Raw genomic sequence first — 26286 nt, 5'->3', positions numbered from 1 at the left:
GATGATTTAATTTGTGATTGTTGTGAAAGTGAAAAGAGAAAATGCATTGAAATATTATATTTATCGAACGATGTGTTACTGGTGCTTGTAAATGAAAATGTGCCGATATGTGTTTTTATGTTGCTAACTGCTTACAAGAACGGTAATATGAAAATAAGGGAGTGACGGAAATTGAATATAATTATGGTATGAATACCCCTTGATGTAATTGAATAGTCTATGTAGCATAATAAAATGAAAAAAACTATGATGCGATGTGAGAAGAGCTTTTATTTCAATTAAAAGAACTATGATGCAAAATGACATTAATGAGCCTGTGTGGCATGTCAAGGGGATTCATTTAAATATTATGTAATGAACGGTGAGGTTGAGTTGGTAGAGGAAAAACACAATATCACCTTCTGATAAGCAGATTAAAAAAAGAGGAGTTTAGTTGATGGTCTTGTTATGAGTTGGTTGTGTACGTGGAAATAAAGTTAATCGTGGTGGAACTAAATTGATTATATTCTACATATGTTGCTCATTTCATCTTGTTTGAAATTGTACTTGATATACATGTATAGATGATGCTGATTGTTTACTTATTGAGTTGCAGGTTCATTCATTTGCTAATATTTTTTAGGTATAGATCTTTACCAATCGAGAGCTAGGTCCAACCATTGCATTTCAATCAGGTCAAGCCAGTATGCAGTTTCTCATTCATCAATAAAGACAGAAATCGCCTTTTAGGGATGTGTAAATATAAATTAAAAATGAGAATTACTTGTGAACTAATTATAAGAGTTTCATGTTGTGGTATCCGATAGACATGTATAATCTTGTGGGAGAGATGATAAATTTGTTAGTGTTGATAATGAGATTACGTGTATACATATACTCAGTGGGAATTGGGGGAAAAGTATTATTTTAGTCCGTTAAGTATGCATAATTTGAATTTTAGTTCGATAACTATATTCATTTTTGTTTAGGTCCAGTAACTTACGAAATTGCTTACTTTTAATCTTCTGGCAGATTTTCGGATAATTTTACCCCTATACAACTTTTAAAAGGCAGTTTTAGTCCATATGCACTCATAGGGGTAAAATTGTCCGAAAATCTGCTAGAGGACTAAAAATAAGCAATTTCGTAAGTTATTGGATCTAAACAAAAATGGACATAGTTATCGGATTAAAATTAAAATTATGCATACTTAGCGGACTAAAATAATACTTTTCCCTGGGAATTGGATAATGTGCTTATTTATATGTCTAAAACAGAATTTACTTTAAGTGTGATATTTATGAAAAATATAGGCGTAGTGCCATTAGAAGGTATTACAACATCTACATACACATGTACATTCTAAGTATATTAATTTCCAATATTTATTTATATATATTTATTTAATTACAAGCAATTTTATCTATTTATATTAATGTAAGTTCTTACTATTATAAGCTAGTGATAATATAACTTTGGTTACAATTATTAATCATTAATGATACATTTGTAATTATGACAATCCAGTACTCGAAATAAACTTGCCATATACTGGTCTATATGTATATGCGTGTGACAAAGTTTGTATTTTCACTCAATTATGATCCGTATATATACTATTAATTAAAACAGTGACAATTTAGATAAAAATCATATATTATCATTATTAAATTTGTAAAGATTGTTACTATGTTAATTAAAAAATATATATTATCATGTGTATATATATCATCAAAGATAATTTCGTTATTATTGATTACTATTTTGTCTCTAATATTATAGTAAATTTCGACAAAATTGGTCTATATATTTTCTTAGGTTGTACTAGAAGTAGCCGTACTATGTAGAAAACTGTGTCATAATTAATTCACACACGCCTTTATTATATGTCCAATTAAGAAAAATGTCATCACTTTGACTGACAATATTGCTTATATTGGGAAATGTATTATTTTAGTCTATTAAGTATACTTAATTTTAATTTTAGTTCGATAACTATGTTCATTTTTGTTTAAGTCCAGTAACTTACGAAATTGCTTACTTTTAGTCCTCTGGCAAATTTTCGGGGCAATTTTACCCCTATGAGTGCATATGGACTAAAACTATATTTCAAAAGTTGCATAGGGTAAATTATTCGAAAATCTGTCAAAGGACTAAAAGTAAGCAATTTCATAAGTTACTGGACATAATTGTAGGACTAAAATTAAAATTAGGCATACTTAGCGGACTAAAATAATACTTTTCCCGTTTATATATCATGAATTTTCAGTAAATTGATGCTTTCATATTATGAATAAAATCTTGCTTGATCGATAAAACTGAAGTCGGTTATAAGTTTGGGTTTTTTTTTTTGATCTTATTTAAATGTATTTTTTTATTTAAAAATTGGTGTATTAAATTAATTTTTAAATTTAAATATCAAATGATGTAATAAATAGTATTAGAATTAAAAAGATGCTTACCTACTGATCTATATATGTTCAAAAGCAAACCTTAGTAAAAATCGTGCTTGATTTGGTGAGTGATACTCTTCCGACAAGAAATATCATGCTTGACTTTTTGAAAACAACATATTTTCATTAATCTGTTCAGCTTTATTGGTCTTTATTAGTTATTATATATTACATACATAAATAATCCTTTAAAATATAAAAGAAAAATAAAAAATCATTCTACACTAATAGAGATATATATAAAAAAAAAAAAACCCAAGGATAATGCAATCTACTAAACCGTTAAGAAAGATGGAAAAAATGTAATTTTAGTCCTGTAATGTATGGGAAATGACAATTTTTGTCCTGCACAAATTGATTTTGGCAATTTAGTCCTGTAATTTTAAAAATCAATTTATATAGGACTAAAAATGCCACTCCCCTAAAGTTAGAGGACTAAAATTATAATTTTCCCCGAAAAAGATCAACACGGCTCTCTTATATGGGATGTAATTTATTGTTGGTCAAATAAATTTTTTCCGACCAAACTACTCTTATAAGAGTAAAGATTTACCTCCTCACATGCATTAACGTGTCAAGATGTATATGGGTAGTTTGGTTAGAAAAAAGTTATTTGACATGAAATAAGTTAGAATAAGTCAATGGAGAGTATATATAGATTTTTATTCAATTATTTTGTTGATATCAACAAATTCCGTGAATTTTGCTAACGGATAGATTTATTTATTGAACATAAACAAATATTGGAAGAATTAGATGTAATTTTTCAAATTATAGAGGATCTACCTATAATTACACCAAACATCAGTGAAGGACGGTGTTATTATCCATTTTAATTTAGTTTTTTTTTTCAATAATATAGGTGACTAATATATGACAAAAAGAAACTTTATCTTTCTTAATTTCCCATTAAATTTAAATACTAGGATATTAAAGACATTAATTTAAATAAATAAATGCATAATACACTACAAAAAAAATTAAATTTTCGCTACACTATAAATTACCAAAATTTAAAAATCATGATAAATCAAACTATTAGACACAGTTAAATTAAATCAAAGCAAAAATTTTAACTTTTAACACAATTAATCAATATTCGCCATGGTAATTAATTTTAGCCACAACCAAAACATTTGCCATGATTTTGACCATGGCTAATGTTTTGTCACATTTGTAGAAACAACGGCTAATGAGCATTGCAAAGACGTAATTGATTTGTATTTGTTATAATTTTTTTCTTTTAGCTATAGTGATTAACAGTACCAAAAAATCATATATTTTCTATTGATATATATAGTAATAACAAGCGACATATATTAAAAATAAAATAAAAATTAAAAGCCAGACATCTTTGTACGTAGGATGAAGCAATCAAGTCGTTCAGACACCACCTGAATCAATCTCAAAATTTGAACAAATAATTATATATATATATATATTTGGAACAAACATATACATACATAGACATGTACGCATGCATGCATCATATATATTTATTATGAAAGCAAATGGAGAGAGCGCACAACCACTAAGCTGTCTCTCTCTTGAAATAGTCCTCCTCTCCCTCTTCTCTCTCATTCTCTCTCACACACTGACGCACGCACGTTTGCGCGTTTCTATTTTTCGTTCTTTTCTCTCTCCAGACGATCAGCAATGGATCGGAGGGGGAGGGGAGGGCGAAATGGTGGAAACACGAGGACAACAGATGATCATTAGGGGATCCATCATATCTTGGTTTAATTCTTTGTAGGGTTTGGAATTATAATCTTGCAAGGGGTTGTTTGGATTTTGATGTCTGAGTATGGGCAACTGCATTCAGAAGACCAACAGAGTCGTGTTAGGATTTGATCACTCATCTGGAAATGTGTCTCAAAAATTCTCCCGCGGCCAGAAGAAAGACAACAATTATGAGAAAGGGAATTTGGCTGAGTGGCAGAAACAAAAGGGATTTGGGAATGTTAAGAAAACTATGAATCCACCTCAAACACCTTCAGGTAATAATAATAATGATTACATATATATATATATGTATGTATTAATATATAATTATATTGATACATGGTATTTAGGGTTCTTTCCTTCTTAGGGTTTTCTTGTTCATCTCGAATAGGGATTGCATGGATATAGTTACTGCCAGATTTTTGTTGATTCAAGAGTTTTAAGATGTTTTTGAAAAATTGTAATTTCAGTTTTGTAATTTAGGGCATGATATTATAAATGTGGTTTTTACTTTTTGAAAAGTCATGTGGGTGATGATTTATAATTAATAAGCACAATATTAATTTGTTTTGTTGCCATTTTTTATCTTGCACGAATTTGATTTACAATACTAAAATTGTCAAATTAGTTGAAAAATGACTAAAATTATCAAAAAATTTAAATTACATAACTAAATTGTAAAAAATCAATTCTTTCAGAACTTAGTACAACCTCCCTTAATTATAGGCCATGTTTTCATAATTGGCCGGAATAAGCCGATTCAACCGGAAAACGGGAACCCCGACAAGGCCAATTCATAGGGTCAAAATCTATGCGGTCAACGGTGTGAATCGGTCAAATTCGGTGAAAATGAGTGACTCAGTAACCAATCAAAATTGATTTTGACCCTATTTTTTTAAAATAAAAATTAATAATATGGCAAAATATATAAATTTATTTTTCGGTTAAGTTTGTCCATATTTATAGCCTAAAATGCATAAATTTGGTTATGTTTTTGTCAATATGAGATAATAAACTTGGCTTAAACTTTTCCATTTTTTATATAAAGTACTTAAATTTACTTATACACTTCTGATGTGGGATATGAACTACTAATATCCAATAAGATATTTCTACCCTCCTCCCTTCATCTACTTCCCTCTCCTTTTCTCCAATCTTCTTTGAGCTTTTAAAAATAAAAAATATGAAGGCACCAGTTGTTACCTCTATTTGATTCAAAAAGGAAAGCAACAAATCATTCAAGTCTCAAGAGTTTATGGGGTTTTAAATATTAAATATTTTAGTTTGAATTTTTTAATTTGCTTCTTTCAAGAGGTTTATGGTTTTTTATTTATAAATTATTGTTATAAATTGCATTTATTTCCTCAATTGATATATAGTGTAGTGATATACTACAAATATATAAACATATATATTCTGAATCAATTAATTTTTTCAATTTGATTCGACTAATTGAACCAGTGATCCAATAAAAATTCTTCGATTCAATCATTCACACGACAAAAATTACATTTATTTTCCCTATAATTTGTCCATAGAATTACTTTCCCTATAATCTGTCCAAAAAAGAATTTATCTTTTTCAATACAGAATGTGCTTAAGTTGAAAACAATTTATAAGTGTAATAATTGTGGGTTAATTATGTTTTCAGTCTCAGGATGCCTGGAAAACAGTCACCCCAAGAGCCACCCTTTGCCCACTCCAAATCCCATATCAAACACATGTCATCGTGGGCATAAGAAGCAGCCCAGTTTCTTGCCATTGCCCAAGCCAGAAGCTCCTCCTTCGAAACACGAAGAATCATCGAGTATCGGGACATTACAACCAGCAGAGCCGTCCTTGTCCCTATACTCGTCCTCGTTCTCCTGCATCCTGCCGATGCCAATGTCAGAAAGTGAAATACTGTCGTCACCGTACCTCAAGGCTTTCTCGTTGGACGAACTGAGGAAGGCGACCGCCAACTTCTGCGAGAACAGTCTGCTTGGAGAGGGCGGGTTTGGGTGTGTTTACAAAGGATGGTTGGATGTGGAGACCCTCACTGCTGCAAGACCTGGATCAGGCATGCCTGTTGCTATCAAGAAGTTGATACATTCTGGATTCCAAGGTCACAATGAGTGGTTGGTTAGTTTTCTTCCTTTTATTTTACATTTGCTATACATATATAAAAGGAAAAAGTGTTATTTTAGTCCGTTAAGTATGCCTAATTTTAATTTTAGTCCGATAACTATGTCCATTTTTGTTTAGGTCAAGTAACTTACGAAATTACTTACTTTCAGTCTTGTGACAGATTTTTGGACAATTTTACCCCTATGCGACTTTTGAAAGGCAGTTTTAGTCGCATAGGGGTAAAATTGTTCGAAAATCTGCCAAAAAACTAAAAGTAAGCAATTTCGTAAGTTGCTAGACCTAAACAAAAATGGACATAGTTATCGGACTAAAATTAAAATTAGACATACTTAGCGGACTAAAATAATACTTTTCCCTATATAAAATAACAAGTGTAAATATATGGGTGTCAATTAATATTCTAGAATTAAGTTTTTTTTTACAATTGAAGGACTCCCGCCGTCATATTTTAAAATAGACGAATTCAGAGTTATTTAAATTTGAAATTTTGCTAACTATATATGTATTGAAAGTATTCCGCCACCTGAGCATTGATTTGACAAAAAAAAGAAGTATATTAATATAATAATTATAAAATTTCAAAAAATAAAAAAATAAATCCCTACCAGTGGTGAACCCCTTACCCCACCCCTCACCTGTCCCCTCTGCCTCCCACATAGAAGGGTGTGTCGCCATCGCCCCTTTCTTGTGGAGTGGCGACGAGGGGGCGGGCAAGGGTAGGATGGGGTTGGGAGTTAGTTTTATATTTAATATATAATATATAAAATATTAATTTATTTTTAAAATTTATAATTATCTATGAAATATTAATCTTTTTTATAGTTTTATGTATTTCATATATTCATTTTGTTGTGTTGATAATATATTTAAGTTTGTTATATATATTATTTCATATATTGAGTTATATATTTATGCTAATTTATAATATATATATAAAAAAGTATAAAATTATTTATCATATGCTTCAAAAGACGTCATGTTATGAAAGCTGGTATAAAATAAATTCGAAACTTGTTTTTATGTATTTTGATCCTTTTTTCTATATAAGTATTTATGCAGTAGAGAAAAGATAAAAAAAAATATTCCGTAAGTATAAAATTCCCAAAATTAAAAAGTATTTTTCCACTTTGTTTTCATATCATTGCTTGTGGGAAATTTTTCCATGTCAGAGTTTACGTGGCGGATGAATAGTTAAAAAAAATGTCTAATCAATTGTTTTTTCAATTTAAAAAAACTCTAAATTGGTCACCTTAGCAATTTCAGGCTACTTTTTAAAATTTGATGGCCGGAGTCCAGCGATTGTTAAAATAAATTAATTTTAAGGTATTAATTGACGGCCCTGAATTTAAAGTCCTTACTTTGCCATTGCCCCTTATATACGAGGCAATAAATACAATTAAATCTTTCAATTAATATATATAAGTTATAAATCATATAGTAAAAACCCTAGTTTATCATAATTAATTGACTTGGTTAAAAATAAAATAGTCATAGCAAATAATTATTGACCACGTGCATACAACGGTTGTTGGTCATGGTATTTTCGAGGGTGGCTAAAATATTTATTATGACTAAATATTTTTACCATAACTTTTAGCCATAATAAACAACTTTTTCTTGGTGAAAAATATATATTTTTGTATTAATTTTATTTAATCATAGTTAAAAAAATTTATTTACTACAATTTTTAGTGTATTGCTATTAAAACTATAGTCGAAAGCCTTTTTTTTTTTTGTGTATTTTTCTTTTATGTATTTACGTGAATAGCAATTTACCCTTTTGTGATATTGAAAATGAGCATATTATTCCCTATAAAAAAAAATATAGCAATTTACCCTCCTGTACTTTTTAAAATGAATCAATTTACCTCCTTATACAGGGAGGTAAATTGCTTCATTTTAAAAAATATAGGAAGATAAATTGTTGTATTTTAAAAAATACGAGAAAATAAATCGCTATTTATTTTTTTATATGAAAGTAATTTGCTTATTTACGATATCACAAGAGAATTACTTGTATTTTTCCTATTTATAATGGGTTGGCATATAATATGAGTCAGTGCAGAGGGAGGTAAATTGATTCATTTTAAAAAGTACAGGAGGGTAAATTGTTGTATTTTAAAAAATACGAGAAAATAAATCGCTATTTATTTTTTTATATGAAAGTAATTTGCTTATTTACGATATCACAAGAGAATTACTTGTATTTTTCCTATTTATAATGGGTTGGCATATAATATGAGTCAGTGCAGTCAGAGGTGAACTATCTAGGTCGACTTCGCCATCAAAACCTAGTCAAACTCTTCGGCTACTGCTTAGACGGTGAGGATCGAATCCTGGTTTATGAATTTATGCCCGGAGGCAGCTTGGAGAAGCACTTATTCAAAAGTAAGTCCAAATTTTACAACTTTATTACATATATATATAGTTAAATTACATTAATACCTCCTCAGATTAAATCAAATTATACAAACAGCTTTCGTATTTTAAAAAATTATAATTACCCTCTTTGAGAGGTATTTGTGTAAGTTTTGCATTATATACGGGGTGTCGTTGTAAATACAACTGTAACCTCAGGGATATAGTCGTAATTTTACAAAAATCAGAAAGTATCTGTATGTTTTGACCCAATATCAAAGGGTGTTAATGTGAGTTACCATATATATATATATATATATGTGCTAATTTTTTATATAACAAGAAATAAATATACTTCAAAGATGACATATATGTTAGGAAATGGTAAAAATGTAATTTTGGTCTATTAATTATAGGATGGTGGCACTTTTAGTCATATCCAGTTTGAAAATTGCAATTAAAGACTATAATTTTAAAAAATTGCACATTTGATCCAAATTTGCTGAATAAAGCTAAATTGATCGGAAATTATCACATGTCTTAATTGTACGTGACTTAGTTAATTTGAGGATTTTTAATTTTGTTGACCACTTTTACTAACGTGGCATGAGGAACCTAAGCGAAAATGCATGTTAGCTTTATAACTATAGGGGTTGGCACATATGATCCAAATGTGATAAGCAAAAATATCACATCAGCAAAATTGATTGAAAAATTAAAAGATCCAAATTAAAGGGGTCACGTGCATACCATGTGCTAATTTTCGCAAAAAATTTAGCATTTTTTGACAATATATGGACTAACTATGCTAATTTTTTTGTAAATTATAGTCCTCAATTATAAATCGAAATCAAAGAGAACCTTTTTTTCCCTTAGAAGACTGGTAGATAGACTGTGAAGGCAAAATTATATTTGTAATCCCATAGTATAGGGGTTCAAGACTTTTAAAATTTTCTGCTTTATGAAATTTTTAAAAGTGTCCCAATTCGAAAAAACTCGACACACTTAGTCCTCTGCTTTACAAAGCTTTCAAAATGATCCCAAAATTGAGAAAATTTTATACGTTTAGTCATTTACTTTACAAACTTTACGGGACTAAATATGTAGAGTTTTTTCAATTTGGGGATCATTTTGAAAATTTCATAAAGCATCTGATTAAATGTGTAAAGTATTTTCAGAAATTATTTTAAAACTTCCATAAATTATAGGACCAAATATATTGAACACTCTATTCTATGGAATTAAAAGTGTAATATTTCGTCCATAATATATGCACAAAAAATAAGAAAAATAAATTAAACATTACAAACTTACGTGGTTGGATAATATTTTCGTCAAAGGCCTTATTTGTTAGATGGAAGCAAATTAGAGAGGTATTAAATGTAATTTTTCAAATCACAGAAAATTTATATGTAATTCATCAAACATCACGGAAAGAGAGTGTAATTATCATAATTATAAATTTATGCCTAACAAAAAGCTAGCCGACAATATATATATATATATATATATATATATATTATTACATGATCCTTTTAAAAGGGTGTAATTTTAATTGCAGGAAATTCTCCATCTCTGTCGTGGGCAAGAAGGATTAAGGTGGCTGTGGGTGCAGCTCGAGGGTTATGTTTCTTGCACGAATCGAAGTCGCCAGTCATATATCGCGATTTTAAGACTTCAAATATTTTGTTAGATACTGTAAGTAGATTTATTCATCCAAGGAAATTATTGGAACATAAAATCGCTTTTTTTTCCTAAAATTAAGAATCGTATTTCCTTGTTACGGACAGGAATTTAACGCAAAGCTTTCAGATTTTGGACTGGCAAAAGCTGGCCCGACAACTGAGGCTCAGACTCATGTTACTACAAGAGTAATGGGCACTGAGGGCTATTGTGATCCACGTTATCTTACCACAGGTACATTACCTGATCCACGGTCGTCTTCTAAAATTTGATATAATTACATGTAATTTTTTATAATTTAAAAAATTATACTTAATATTTTTAACATTGAATTAAATATATTTTGGTCCCGTAATTTAGATTATTCGATGAAAAAAGAACTAAAATCACAAAACTTAAAAAGATGCAGGACCACAATGCTATTCTAAAAAATTAAAGGACGAAAACACCAAATGACACAGATTACTGGACTGAATTAAATGCATTTAAGCCTCTGACGTTAATTTGTTTCCATCCAACAAATAGATCCATCCATTAGTAAAATTTGCGAAATTTTCGAAAAAGTTGAATGAAAATTTTATATTTACTCTCGAATTTGACATAGTACGGAGTTAATTGCAAAAGTTAAATAAATGTTTTGATGACGAAATAGGTAAATTAAGCGTAAAGTGCGATGTATACAGCTTCGGGGTAGTGTTGCTAGAGCTGCTGACAGGGCGTCGGGCGATCGACGAAACAAAGTGCGAAGAGGAGAAGAACCTGGTGAATTGGGTAAGGCTTCATGTTCTTGACAATGGGAAGGTATTTAGGATTATGGACACTAAGTTAGAGGGACAGTACTGTAAGAAAAGTGCTTATGTTGCTGCCAATATTGCACTGCGTTGTGTTAATCATGAGCAGAAATACCGACCCCCTATGACTTACATTTTGGAAATTCTAGAAAACCTTCCCTCTAACAAAAACCTTAATATTTATTGATCATTAATTATTTCTAGCTAGTTTTTTATTTTCATACATAAATTAATTTTGCCCCTCTCCCTCTCTCTATTTATATTTGTATATATGATTTCAAATGTTTTTGGAGCATGTATAATAGAGACCCGATCGAATTAAATGTCAACAAGAAAATTTCTCGATATGCACATCGTGCAATGTGCATAATCATGATATTTATTCGTGTTTTAATGTGTTTTATTTAATAAATATCGTGTGTTTAATTGAGGACAATTTTCTGGTCTGAAATTTATAAATTGGCAGGAAAAGTACTTGTAATGTGTACGTGACACGCTAATTTGTCTGGTATTGACATTTTGTACCATAAAATTATAGTGATTTTGCACAGTGCAATTTCATGCACGTACCCTTCGCTCTTTTTCGACAAACTTTCTTGCCGAAAAATTATTTAAACTTGACTATGAAAGTTTTCTTTTTTCCCCTTAATTATTTTTCTTATTACGATTCTTTGGATAATATTTAATTATCATCCTAAGAAATAATTGCCCTTTTCTTTTTCCCCTTAATTTTTTTTTATCACATTTCCTCTCTTAATTTCCTTTATTTTTCAACTATTTGCTTACGAGCAATGGGAATCTATTTAGTCTAAAAAATATGTGCAACTGCACGAACTTATCCAAAAAAGTTGAACAGATGATAACTTTATATTTATTTGGGCAAATTACATTTTTTGTTTCATAAGTTGATCTATTTTCAATTTTAATTTCACACTTAGGTCAATTTGCACATTTAGTTCCATAAATGGATCTTTTTTTCAATTTCAAGACCAAAAAGGATTCCATTAAAAACTTAACTCCAGCCTCAAATTTTTAACAGAATCCCCCCTTCGGTCCTGAAATTGAAAAAAAAATCCACACATGGGACTAAATGTACGAATTGGCCTGAGTGTGGGACTAAAATTAAAAACAGGTCCACTTATGGGACCAAAAATATAATTTACTCTATTTATTTTCATTTAAGAAATTACAAAAGATATGTAACTCATACATACGAGGAAAAATAAAATTTTCGTTCTATAACTTTGGTTTGAGTTTATTTTGGTCTTTTATTTTTGGTAATATTAGATTTAGTCCTTTATCTATCAATTTTACGTAGATTTGGTCCTTTAGCTTAATTTATAACTCTTTTGCCTTTGATGTTCAAGGCTAATAGTCCAACCTAATACTCCAAGTGTAATATAAATAAATATTTCTTGAATAAGTCTACGAGATGCAAAATGATTGGATATATATGAACTGAAATTGATATTGAAAAATTGTGTAGGGATAAAACTGTGCGAAATTGGGTCAAAGGATTATAATTAAGCAATTCTAAAAGTTATCGGACTAAAATAAAACGGATAAAATTAAAGGACTAAAATTAATAATAAACAAATTTAAAGGACTAAAACAAATAATTTCCCCCATACATATGTATCTATACTGACGTATGCATGCATGCAAACATACATGTGGCGTTTACGTTACTTAAATAGTCTTAAGTGTTTGTTTTTTTATTTTGGTGCAATATAAGTTTTCATTCATTCAGTAATATTTACAATGTACTGCGGGCATACCCGGGGAGATACAAAAAACCCACGCTAAAATTTAAAGAGCAGTTAAACCGTGTGGGAAAAGTGTTAAAAGGAACCTATACACGGTGATCTTGAATAGTCTTAACTTTTAAATTTGTGTTGATATACATATAGATTATGTTTGCATCCAAATGATTTGCACTTAATTATCTACCAAAATCATGAGCAATATCACATGATCCAAATGGATAATTATGGATTTTTTTCTTACATAAATTAGATTATTTGAAAATATTAAATGATACGAATCAAACCATGTCCGGCATATATATAATAGGCTAAATGCATTTTTTATCCTGTAACTTAAGTTATTTGATATTTTCATTTTTTAATTTTCTTGGAAAGCATTTTGGTCTTGTATCTTTTCAACTTTCGTAATTTTAGTCATGTTTGTCGGAAGTTTACCTCCACCGGAATGAAATGTGAATTCTGATGGAAAAACTGACTGAAATTGTGAAAATTAAAAAGATGTTGGACCAAAATACTACTTCAACTTTCTGGGAGCAAAATACTGGAAAAAATGAGTCAACAGTAACAGCAATCCAAATTTTAAAAGGTCGCGTGATATGCACATGTATTTTTCTGGCGAGAATGGTGAACTCGGACAGAAAAAGAACTGAAATTACAAAAATCAAATAAATACAGGACCAAAATAGTACTTTAAAAAATTAAAAAACGAAACACCAAATGACCTAAGTTACCCAACAAAAATATATATTTAACCCTATATAATAATATATAGGTTTTCAGTTCCACTGCAGTTCCATGACATTGTCCGTACCATGGTATATTTAGGGAAAAATACAAACAACCCCTTGTGATATCACGAATGAGTAAATTACCCCCTTATGAAAAAATAAATAGCAATTTACCTTCCTGTATTTTTTAAAATACAACAATTTACTTCCCTATATTTTTTGAAATGAAGCAATTTACCTCCCTGTATAAGAAGGTAATTGCTTCATTTTAAAAATATAGGGGGATAAATTGCTAAATTTTTTTCATAGGAGGATAATATACTCATTTTTTATATCACATGGGGATAAATTGCTATTCACCCATTTTTTTTATACCTATTTTATATTATTAAAAAATCTCAATAAATAATTTATATCTCTCAGTAATAATTAGTCTCGAGCGTAGTGAATTTTCTCACAATGAAAAATCAAGGTGGAAAATAAAGAAGGAAACAAATTAAAATCGCAATAAAGTGCACAAAATCCTAATCAAATAAGGAGAGTATCTCTCCAAACACCATATTCGCTCAAAACGGAAAAATATCTCAACAAACATATATAAAAAAAAAGGACTCCAATTCCTGTCATGACTCATTAATAAAAGGGATAATTGTATCCCCCCTCCCCAAAAAAAATTAATGTAATTATATATAAATTTTTCGTGATTTAAATAATTATATTTAATATTTTTGAAGTTTGTATCCATCTAACAAATAGGTCCATCGGTTAGTCAAAATTCCCCAAGTTTGCTTATGTCAACAAAAATTTTTAATAGAAATTGATGTTTATCCTTGATTGACTTATTTTGACTTATTGTAGATTAAATAAATTTTCTTGATTAAACTATTCTTAAAACGATGAAGATATATCTCCCCGTATGCATTAATGTATAAAGATGTATAAGAGTCGTTTGATCATAAAATTTAGAATAATTTATTGGACCTACTATAAATCAGTAATAGGTCAATATAATGGGTAAATATGAAAGAAAAATATTCTGCAAATTCGTTAAATTTTAACTAATGGGTGGGCTTATTTGTTAGACGAAAGCAAATTTTGGAGATACTAGAATGTAATTTTCTAAACTATAAAGAATGTACGTGTAATTACACCAAATCTGATGAGGGAGAGAAATTTAATTATCCCTTGATAAAAGTTTGTTCATAAATAAAATACAGATATATAGTCTAAAACCCTAAATTTCATTGACACCAAACTCCTCTCAAATTCCAATGGATTGCTACGAGCCCGTCGATGATTACTGTGACGCCTGGCAGCCCGAAAACCTCCGGATCCCCGAAACCATTAATCCTGCCGCCAATTATCATCGTAACCTCGATCAGTTTTTCATCGTTCTTGAAGTTGAGAAAACCTATCCATTAATGAATGATGATGAAGAAGAAGTTCTAGATCAGTTTGTGGAAATCGAGGGCTCGGATTTCTTTACGTTCTGGGCTTCATGTCCGAGACTCGAACACGAAAACCTGTCAAAAGATACTATTTCAGGGATGCTGTCCAGGGCTGGAGTGCCTCTGCACAAGCAAGAATACATGGTGGAGAGAATATCAGGCCGGGCCGACGAGATTGCTAATGCAGACTGCAATAAGGACAGGAGGGTTCTGCCGATGCTCGTTTCGATTAGCGTTGTTGCTTGTTTGTGCTATGCAGAGATGAGTATTTGTGATGAGACGACAGAAGAAAAATTTGGTGGGGATATGCATGATTATGAGAAGTAAATGTGTTGTGATTCAGGCTGTAGGATTTGAAGAAGAAGATCAAATCAATCTGATTGATATCGTTCGGGCCGGCTCGCAGGGGTTTTAATTAGTGTTTCATCTGCCCTTGATTCTGACAAATGATCAGGGTAGGAATTAAAATGGACTTGTTTTAAGGTTTTTGTCCGCGTGTTTGCGTACTGTTTATGTTTGTTCTGTTCAGGAGAAGGAAATCGTTGAAACTTATAGTCGAGAATTTGTCCTTCTTGTAAGTTGAATTCTTTTTCTACATCTTTAAGAACTTGAATTCAGACATTTTTATGGTACTTGGAAAGTGGTGTTAATTTTCTTTGTACATAAGTTGTCTGTGAATCTAATTCTTTCTATACACTATATGGGGTTATTGTTCATTGTTGATTCTTGGGGTTTGATTCTCTTCTCTCTCCGTCTCCCTCTCTAAAAGGGCATGGAGTAAAGTTTACAGAAGCTGACATTGATGATTCCCAGGTCGAAGAGCACACAAATGTTTGTAACAATATTTTACTATGTCGTGAAAATTATAATTTTAGTCGTATAATTTAGAAATGATATTATTAGTTCTGCACGATTTAGTAAACTTTTTGATAATTTCAATCATTTTTCAATTAATTTGATTCAAAAATTGCATGTGATCACATGAATTAATTAAATTGCTACTTACTATGTCTCATGTTAAACTATTAATGTATTTTCACTACATAATTTTTACTACTCATTTAATTTTTAAACAAAGTTAGTACCTGGAATTTTGAATTCTTCTTAGAATTATTTAGTCGTTGTTCCAAAGTTGAAGATACATGCATTGTGCATGTGTGTGGACTAAATTCTGATTATTTTTGCTTTCAATATGCAAAAATTTTAAATTACACAACAAAATTATCATGAATTCATATTGAACTAAAATTTTTACTTTGTATGTTTACAACATTAAAATCACGATATATCCTGACACGGGAGAAATTGCAATTTACTCCAACAACTTATATCGTTTACGATTTTGGTCCCATTGTTTCACTCCTCACTACATTTAGTCTCATAAATGTAGGGGTTTTTATTTTTAAATTTTTTATATATTTAATATTTGATCAATTTTATAATCAAAATTGACCATATATTATAATTATTAATCAATATCATACATTTTATTTTGGATAATAATAAATTATGGTACTTTTATTTATACATTTAATCTTTATACAAAAATAAGTTTAATCAACAACTTAGTAAATTATAATATCTTTTATAATTAAAAATTATTATTTAATATGATATATATAAACTCTATGTTATATTTTAATATATATTTGTATTATATTATATATTTTTTAAATTGACAAGTAATTCACTTATGATTTTTTATTATTTATAAATTTATGTCAAAATTTAGTAATTTCTATGAATTAATCTAAAAATCATAAAAAAAAAAAATAATAACAACAACAACAACAATAATAATAATAATGATGATGATGACGGTTGAACAATTCTAATTATTATATATAATGAGATTAAAAAGTTTAATCAATAATTACGATATCTTAAAATTCGGGCACCCGATTCATTACGAAATTTAAATATATACAAGATTGTGTCTATTAGATCATATCAGATAGTATGATTTAAAATCATATGATCTGATTCAACGATACACCGTCTTGAATTATACTCTTATGTTTCGAGTACGATATCTCGACATCCATATATCCAATAAGTCTAAAACTTTACCAAATGTATAATTCTGTAAGTTTTATCATATCTAACGGTCTGATCTGAATTTTGATAGGTCGATTAACCTATGTTGTTCAACAATGTAATATGATAGTTACATCAATGTTATACTAACATCTATAAATATATAAATTTTGCAGATTGTGAACATATATTAATTTCAACTATAAAATATTTTTATGTATTTCAATTGAAATTATTTCAGATAATTGATACTTTCCCAATAACTTTAAACTGTTCATAATTATTTTTTTTTGTACAATTTACTAATTGTTACTACTAAACTAATCAGTAGTTTATATTTATAACAATAAATTAGAATTTGATACTATATTTTGATATATTTATAATATTGTATACATTATACAATCTATTTTATTACTTATAAATTTATGTAAAAAATTGATGATTTTCATTATTTAATCTAATAATAATAATAATAATAATAATAACAATAATATAGTATGCATTATATAATTTATTTTATTACTTACAAATTTATATAAAAAATTGGTGATTTCCATAATTTATAATAATAATAATAATGATAATAATAATAAATAAATAAATAAAAAATAAAAAAAAACAGTTTGAGCTCGAGTTCGAGCTCGACTCGTTGCCACCCCTACATAAATATAAAAAATATTGTAATTTACGTCCCATTCATATTTTTCATTAGATTTTTGACGGAAGGAGTACGTACAAAGCACGTGCTCCATTAACTTAACCAATGTTTGATTGCAATAGTGCGAAAAATTGTAATTTACGTCCAACAACTTACACCTTTTGGGATCAAAATCGCAAACGGTATAAGTTGCGGAACGTAAATTGTAATTTTTCACACTATTGCAGTCAAAACGTTGGTTAAGTTAACGGAGCACGTGTTTTGCCCATACTCCTTCCGTCAAGAATCTAAAAAAAAATGTGAGTGGGACGTATATACATATATAGCAAATTACACTTTTAGTCCTGCAGAATAGGGTGTTCAATACTTTGTCTTTTACTTAAGAAATTTTCAAAATGGTTTTAAAATTGAAAAAATCGACGCATTTAATTCGCTATTTATAGAATTTTCAAAATATTTTCAAAATTAAGAAAACTTGGCACATTTAGTCTTCTGCTTTATAAAATTTATGATATTAAATGTATCGAACCTTCCAATTTTAAAATCATTTTAAAAATTTTATAAATTATAAAACTAAATACGTCGAGTTTTTCAAATTTTAGTCATGTTTGAATATTTTATAACATAAAAAAAGGACTAAAAATAGTGAACCCTGTAAATGTGTATACATATATAATTGAAATCAAATCCATTGGCAAGAATGGAACTCGATGAGCAAGTACAACGGGGGCTTGGAGTTAGAAATCCACCGTCGTGAACTAGAGACGAGTATGATTCTTGATTATGCTTGTAATAAATAAAAAATCTTACAAAGACAAATTAATCATATCTACACAACGAATTGAGTAAAAAATCGTGATAAATACTAATTAATTATAAGTTCACGACATCTATTAACATTTCTACAACCGATGTCAAAACATCAATCATAACAAAAAAATTATAAAAAATATTTTGGACTATAAATAAAATTGTGATAAATATTGATTAATCATAATCAAAATTTAAACTTATACATTGATTTTATTTAGCCATGAAAAATAGTACCGATTTACCACTATTTCAAACTATTATCATACTTTATAATAGTAAACTAGTGGTGCAAATTTAAGGGATTTTTCACTCTTTATTAAATTATATAATACACCACCACTGAAAATTAAAAGTAATAATTTTTCGCTACGATTAATTACTATAGTTGAAAGAAAAATTCGTCATAAATACAAATCAGTCACTGCTTCACAACGGTCATTAGTCGTTGTTTCTGTAAGTGTGGCTAAAAAGCAACGGCTGTGGCTAAAAACCATGAGGAATATTGATTAATTGCAGTAAAAGTTTAAATTTTTGTTTTGATTTTATTTAATAATAATTAATAGTATTGATTTATCATGATTTTTAAGCGTGATAATTTATAATATAACAAAAATTCAACTTTTTTGTACTGCCACCCAGCTAGTTTCCCACAACTAAAATTGCTCAAAGTTGAATCCCACATGGTATATTTATTTCAAATATTAATTATCATGACAACCTAACAAACCCAACTCTGAGAAACCAAGGTAATTAAAGATACAAGAATGCACTAATCTTACAATTAGCTAGCAGTAAACCTATAAACCATAACATGCCTATACTCCACCCCGGGCAGCAGAATCTGTGAAGGGAAATTCGGATGGTTAACCGAATCAGGAAATCCTTGAGTCTCCAAGCAAAAAGCAGCATGTTTCTTGTAAACAAACCCTCCTTTCCCCACAGTATCAGGCAGCATGTTGCTAGTGTAGAACTGAACTCCAGGCTGATTAGTCCACAGCTCCATCTTCCGCCCCGATTTCTCTTCGTGCACGGTCGCTACCTTCATAAAATGCTTACCGTCCCCTGTCCGGTCCAGGACATAGTTAATGTCGTACCCGTCGGGCAGTTCAGTGAACTTGCTGCCTATTTTACGACGTTCAAGGAAGTCATAGGGTGTCCCTTTGACCGGTGAAATCTCCCCCGTCGGGATGAGTTTGTCGTCCACGGGCGTGATTCTCGAGGCCTGGAGCCGGATAGTGTGTGAAAGAATGTCTCCACTTGTATGGCCACCAAGATTCCAGTATGTGTGGGATGCTAGGTTCACAGGGGTGGGCTTGTTTAGGGACTTTGCTTGCATTTTTATACCTAGCTTGTTTGTGTCAATCAACATGTAGGTCACCATCACGGATAGGTCGCCAGGGAATCCTGTCTCGATGCATCGATCATTCAGTGTTATTTTCTTTTGAGTTTTTCGATCATTACGATAAAACACCAATTGCTAGATCACACATGATGATGGTAAATATGTACCTTGTTCGCCGTCATGGCTGTGGTACGTGAGTGTTAGGTGGCTGTTTTTGACGTAGCTTTCGACAGTCCATACGACATCGCTGAATCCTATTGTCCCACCTGAGACATTTCATGAATCATCATCAATTTTTCAGAAAGGGGAAAAACATATTAATTGAACATATATGAGAGGTTTTTCGAGCATTGAAACCGTACCATGAAGAGTGTTTCCATGATCATTAGCAGGGAGGTTGTAGAGTTTGCCATTCAGAGTGAATTTAGCCCCTCCAATTCTATTAGCAACTCGCCCCACAATCGCACCAAAGTAGGTTGTATCATTCTGCACACCACATGACATTATTACACTACTGAAAAATCAAATGCATGTTATATGTCCTGACAATAATTTGTAAGAGGCACATACATATATGTAGATGGAAAATTCTAATTCTAAGTACAATATATTTAGAGCGTGAGGATCAATTAATTTATATGAAAAGTAAAATACATTTTTTGTATAATTGGTGTACAATTCAGGAAAAGTGACCAACTTGCTCTGTAATTGATTTGATCTAATTAAACCTGATTCGAATTAGAATTTTTGCACTGCAAATTAAGTTCTTGCAAGAGAATTCTGATTTTATTGAAGCACTTTTTTGTGCTTAGGATGGTCTTTTGTTCTGGTTAAAATTTAAAAAATCATGACAAATGTTTGAACTTCATAACTAAAATTGTAACAAATGTTGATTAATAGAGGTCAAGATTTAAATTTTTACAATAATTTTGTTTGAGATCATATTGATGTAGTAGGACAAAATACTTGTTTTAATCCTATTAAATAAGAACAGAATTTTTTTTGAACCACAACTATAGTAGGTTACGCTTTTAATCCCATAAAATTCAGAATCACGTCTTTTTAGTCTCACAAAATGTGATTCTGGGCCTTTTTAATCCCAAATCACAACACATTTCTAGTCCCAAACAACGCTTTTTTAATTCCAAAACCACAATGCACGTGATTTTTTGGAACTAAAAATACGTGATTATCAGTTTTATGAGACTAAAAACGACACATATCATAATTGTGGTACTAAAATAAATTATGCCCTTATCTTATGGGACTAAAAAAATATTTTTTCCATATTTACCATAATAATTTTTAAATTATTTTTTTCAATAGCGTGAGGAATAATTTATTTATGTATTGTATAGAAAACACCCAAAGAGGGCTATCACTTTTTGGTATGAGAACTTGGATGACAACTTTAACATGTATGTAAGTGTAATGATATTAGGACATATATGTCTCATGATCAGTATATAATTTATTCATGATGTCTCCCATGAAATTAATTAAAAAAAAAGAATAAATCAAATCATAAATTCCAAAAAAAGTGCATATAATTTAATATAAAAAACAGCAATAAACATTTGAATCCAGCATATATATATGTAGATTGCAAGAAAACTCCGATTATAAATTCCATAAATGACATAAAAGATTGTTGGTGGGCTAACCTTGTATTCATCAATGGATCCATAACCAAGAACAACATCATCTAGTTTGCCTGATTGACGACACCATATATACAGTCATAAATAGTAATTAGAAAAAAGAAAAAAAAAAACACAAGATTAATAGTTTCTGAATGAAACAATATATATATATATATATATATATCTCAGAGATTGAATGCAGAAATGATGAATATGAAGAACAACAGACCATTTCTGTCGGGGAGTACAACGGAAAGGACAGTGGCTCCATAATTAGTGATTTTAACTGAGAAATCACCTCTCTGCAATTCATAAATACCAATCTTCTCTGCAGCTTCACAGCTAAGTGCAAAGGCTGTGATTAGAACACACAAACATAGATATGCTTTGCCCATCGATCGATCTTTCTGCACAAAGAAAACTTTATACACCTCTATTCATCTAATGCTTTAATATATATAGATATAGAGAGAGAGATGGGAAAATAATGATGGGATTTGGATAAATTTTGAATAGATTTATGGATTAGGATGTGTGTGTGTGTGTGAGAGAGAGAGAGTATGAGTACGATGACTCTTGTGCTGATTTTTCTTCCCGCAATAAATGGTCCAAGCTTTGAAGGAAGTCTTCTACACTTTCTTTTCTTGTTCTTTTCTAATCCTTTTTTTGGAAAATTATAAGATAAATTACAAGTCACTTTTTTGAGGATTTTCTTAATTACAAGTTATCCTAACGGTTTGAAAAATTATAAATATCCTAATAAATGCACCCTGTTATGAGCTGACATAAGGGGACAAAATATTTTCTTAGTCCTATAAAACAAGGACGGAGTTTGTTTTGGTACCACAATTATAGTTGGTGACCTTTTTAGTATCATAAAACTCAAATTTTTAGTCCCAAAAATATGTGATTTTGGACCTTTTTAGTACCAAACAACGTCTTTTTAGTCTCAAAATCACAAGGCACGTGATTTTTTGGGATTAAAAATATGTGATTATGAGTTTTATGAGACTAAAAGCGACAACCATCATAGTTGCGGTACCAAAATAAATTTTATTCTTATTTTATGAGACTAAAAAAGCATTTTGTCCTAACATAAGGGTACTTGTTAGAGTAATTATAATTTTTTAAATAAGAATGAAGTATTTAGAGAACTCTGCTGTAATTTATCCGGAAATATTTACATATTCACTATTTCTAAAATTAGGTCAATTACATACATACTTATATTTTTTGTAAAATTATATATAAATATGCTCCATGAGGGGGTTTCAATGTAATTGAGCTTAGGATGTGGGGAAATTAAACTTTTGATCCCATACTATTTTGTTTCAAAATTGATTTTGGTCCCTAATCTTTATAAGTTATTGTGATATTGGTCCCTAAATTCTGTGGCATGATTTTGGTCCAAAACCTTTACAATTTATTACAATCATAGTCCATAATCTTTACAAATTATTATGATTATAGCCCATTCAATTCACTCCTAACTTAACATCTTTAAACCCTATTTTAACGGTTGGACAAAAATCACAACAATTTATAAAAATTAGAGACTTCGATCTTTTCTTGAAAAGTTTAGGGATGACCAAAATCGATTTTGACCCAAAGTATAAGAACCAAAAGTGTAATTTACCCTAAGATGTGTATTTCTAAAAAGATGTCATGAATAGAGAGTGTACTTATAATTTTACAATGGACACAAATATTTGTATAATTAAATATAACTTTAGGAGGTGTCGATATAATTTATCATCTTTTTATCGAAACTGTGAAAATTAACTAAAATTATAATATTGGAAGATACCATTTCAAAAGTTATATATATATATATATATATATATATATATATCCTCATAGCAAATTTGGAATTGAAAATATTACTCTAAATATCTTTTTTTTCGGTAAAGGTAAATTTCATTAAGTAAAAGAAGTATAATAGTACAATACATCTTACTTAATCTAAGCGGTTTCCTCGAAAAGCCAAGGAATCTGCCATAAGCGATAAATCGCACAAGTGCTAACAGCAGTAGGTAATATTACTCTAAATATCTCCATATTAGAGAGATGAGTAAATTGCTATTTTTAATGGCAAGCGACCAAATAAAATTAGCTCCAAACTAATTAAGTAAATCTTTTATTATTAATTTATATCATTTAATATTAAAAAATTATTTGCTAATTCACTTATCAGTAATTAAGCAATTATTTAACATATATTAAATAGTGTAGATTAGTAATAAAATTGATTAATTCATGGGAATCTTAGCATCAAATTTTTTTCCAACTTATTGAACCATTTTTTAGTAATTTATGATTGACCAGTCAAATTCAGTATCTTTTTCCTTATTAATAATAAATGATCTAATCAATTTTTTTCCAAAACATTAGTTAAAGAATATTATTATGGATCAATATGACAACCATTGAAATTTATAATGTTAGAATTATACAGAAAAAAATCTATATGAAAAGTCGGCCGAAAGATCAGAAAGTCTGATTTCGTATATATGACGTATAAACTCAAATTCCTATATCAAAATAATCATATTATAAGTAATTTACATCGTATTTTTCGTTTATTTGAAATTGACCAAATCAAATTTGGACGTCAAAACACTTCTGATACCATATATCATTCTATTGGTACGGCGTGATTTAATTGGAGAAGTTAAGATCTTATGGATTCAAATATCGTTAATGTGTGTTGTTGATCTATTGCTATAATTATGTATGGACATTTTTTAAAATTATTTGTGTTGCCGAACACGTCCAAAGACAACATGGTTTGAATACGCCTCGAATATGCATGACATCAGCGTGTTCCAAAAAATATATGATGCGTCCAAACGTTTAGGACATGTTTAGAATTTTTTTTATGTATATTTTTTAAGGGGCAAAGTTCTTTTTAGGTTCCACTGAAAAGGTTATTTTAATTTTTGATACCACAATTATGGCGATAGTTGTTTTTGATATCATAAAACACAAAAATACGTCTTTTTTGTTCTAAGTTAACGGCAGATGCCATGTGCCTCGCACGTGGTTATTAACGGCCATTAACTCCTATTGGCTCACGTGATTTAGACTGATTTTAGTTTCAAAAATCCTTTTAATGGTACCAAAAAAGTCAAAAAAAAAATATTTTTTTGGGTACCATTAAAAGAAAAAAGAATATATTACCAACTTTGACCACAAACTATAAGAATTTTTTTTTAATTTTTTATAAAGTAAAAATATTAAAAAATTATTTTAATATATATAATAAATAGCTCTAAAATTATAATTACTTTTATTTCAGATAGTTTTTAGGATCTATTTTACTATTTTTTAAATGAACTTATAATTTGATATAAAAATATATTAATATTTCAGCACAAACTATAAAAAGTAAAATTTATTTTTTGAATAAAAGTTTTAGATAATTTTTTTATTAAATAATAAATTAATTTTTAAATTATAATTATTTACATTCGAGATAAATTATGAAAATAAAATTAAAATTTATTTCTTACTTTTTTCTGTCAAAGTTTATCAAAAATATTTTTAGAATAAATAATAATTTAAATTTAAAAACAATTAAAATATGCTGGAATTTATCTAAAATAAATATAATTATAAGTTATAAACTATTTCATTATTTATACTGAAATAAAATTTCTTTATTTTTTTAATTTTTAAAAAATAAAATTCTATTTCTTATAGTTGATGATCAAAGTTTATTAAATATACTTTTAAATAATTTATAATAAAATTTAATTTAAACAAAGTAATAGTTGCTACAATTTATCTCGAATGCAAACTATTTTAATTTAAAAATTAATTTATTATTTAATACAAAAAATTATCTAATACTTTTACTCAAAAAATAAATTTTACTTTTTGTCGTTTGTGCTCAAACTAAATAATAAGTTAATTTCAAAAATAGTGAAATAGATCCTAAAAATGATATGAGATAAAAATAATTATAACTTTAGAACTATTTATTATATATATTAAAATAAATTTTTTTTAGTATTTTTATTTTGTTAAAAAATAAATAGAAATTCTTATAATTTGTGGCAAAAGTTGGTCAAAATATTTTTTTTCTTTTAATGATACCAAAAAGATATTTTTTTTTTATTTTTTTGGTACCATTAAACAAGGTCTTTGAAGTCAAAATCACTCACGTGAGCCACTAGGAGTAAATGGCCATATGCAAGGCACATGACCTCTACCATTAACTTGGGACCAAAAAGACGTATTTTTATATTTTATGGTACCAAAAGCGACACTCACAATAATTGTGGTACCAAAAATAAAAATGATTTTTTTTAACGGGACCATACCAAAAGCAACACGCACAACAATTGTGGTACCAAAAATAAAAATGATTTTTTTTAACGGGACCAAAAAAAAATTTTTGCCCATTTTTTAAGCCATATATTTTGATTAAAAATTTAGTTGTAAGACATTTATTTTATATTTTATCTTGATATTTTTTATATTGTGTATTTAAATTTCTCATATATTTATAATAAAAAATACAATACATATATAATTGTGTTAGTACTATGTTGTGCCGTGTTTCAATTTTTTTAAAAATTTTCATATCGTCGTGTCGTGTCTATACATCATAGGTCTATTATAACAGTACTCATTTGTAGTTGAAAATTGATATATTATTATTGGTAATTAAAATTTATAATATAATTATAATCAATACTCCATACATATTATAGAGCTGGTTTTGAGGTCA

General features: G+C 28.9%; 2 protein-coding genes across 2 annotated transcripts; one reads left to right on the top strand and one right to left on the bottom strand.

The window, feature by feature from the left end:
- LOC105157027 (probable serine/threonine-protein kinase PBL18) lies at nt 3968-11491 on the top strand. The gene is made up of 6 exons (XM_011073322.2): nt 3968-4429; nt 5806-6275; nt 8534-8669; nt 10201-10337; nt 10430-10556; nt 10975-11491. Exons 1-6 carry the CDS (start codon nt 4237-4239, stop codon nt 11298-11300), a joined length of 1389 nt encoding a protein of 462 aa, XP_011071624.1. The 5' UTR covers nt 3968-4236; the 3' UTR covers nt 11301-11491.
- LOC105157026 (aldose 1-epimerase) lies at nt 19230-22066 on the bottom strand. The gene is made up of 5 exons (XM_020692587.1): nt 21781-22066; nt 21573-21622; nt 20271-20394; nt 20076-20174; nt 19230-19970 (listed from the first exon to the last, which is right to left on the bottom strand). Exons 1-5 carry the CDS (start codon nt 21944-21946, stop codon nt 19348-19350), a joined length of 1062 nt encoding a protein of 353 aa, XP_020548246.1. The 5' UTR covers nt 21947-22066; the 3' UTR covers nt 19230-19347.

Source organism: Sesamum indicum, linkage group LG3 (genome assembly GCF_000512975.1).
Source record: "Sesamum indicum cultivar Zhongzhi No. 13 linkage group LG3, S_indicum_v1.0, whole genome shotgun sequence".
NCBI lineage: Eukaryota > Viridiplantae > Streptophyta > Magnoliopsida > Lamiales > Pedaliaceae > Sesamum > Sesamum indicum.
Note: the sequence above shows the minus strand (reverse complement) of the source record. Positions and strands in the feature narration are given on the sequence as shown.

Bases quoted from the DNA above. Each gene is read 5' to 3' on its own strand.
- LOC105157026 (XM_020692587.1), bottom strand. From the start codon at position 21,946: ATGGGCAAAGCATATCTATGTTTGTGTGTTCTAATCACAGCCTTTGCA. The intron at 21,623-21,780 runs GTCTGTTGTTCT...GTCGTCAATCAG, and splicing joins TGTACTCCCCGACAGAAATG to GCAAACTAGATGATGTTGTT. The intron at 20,175-20,270 runs GTACGGTTTCAA...GAAATGTCTCAG, and splicing joins TCATGGAAACACTCTTCATG to GTGGGACAATAGGATTCAGC.
- LOC105157027 (XM_011073322.2), top strand. From the start codon at position 4,237: ATGGGCAACTGCATTCAGAAGACCAACAGAGTCGTGTTAGGATTTGAT. The intron at 6,276-8,533 runs GTTAGTTTTCTT...GAGTCAGTGCAG, and splicing joins AAGGTCACAATGAGTGGTTG to TCAGAGGTGAACTATCTAGG. The intron at 8,670-10,200 runs GTAAGTCCAAAT...TTTTAATTGCAG, and splicing joins GGAGAAGCACTTATTCAAAA to GAAATTCTCCATCTCTGTCG.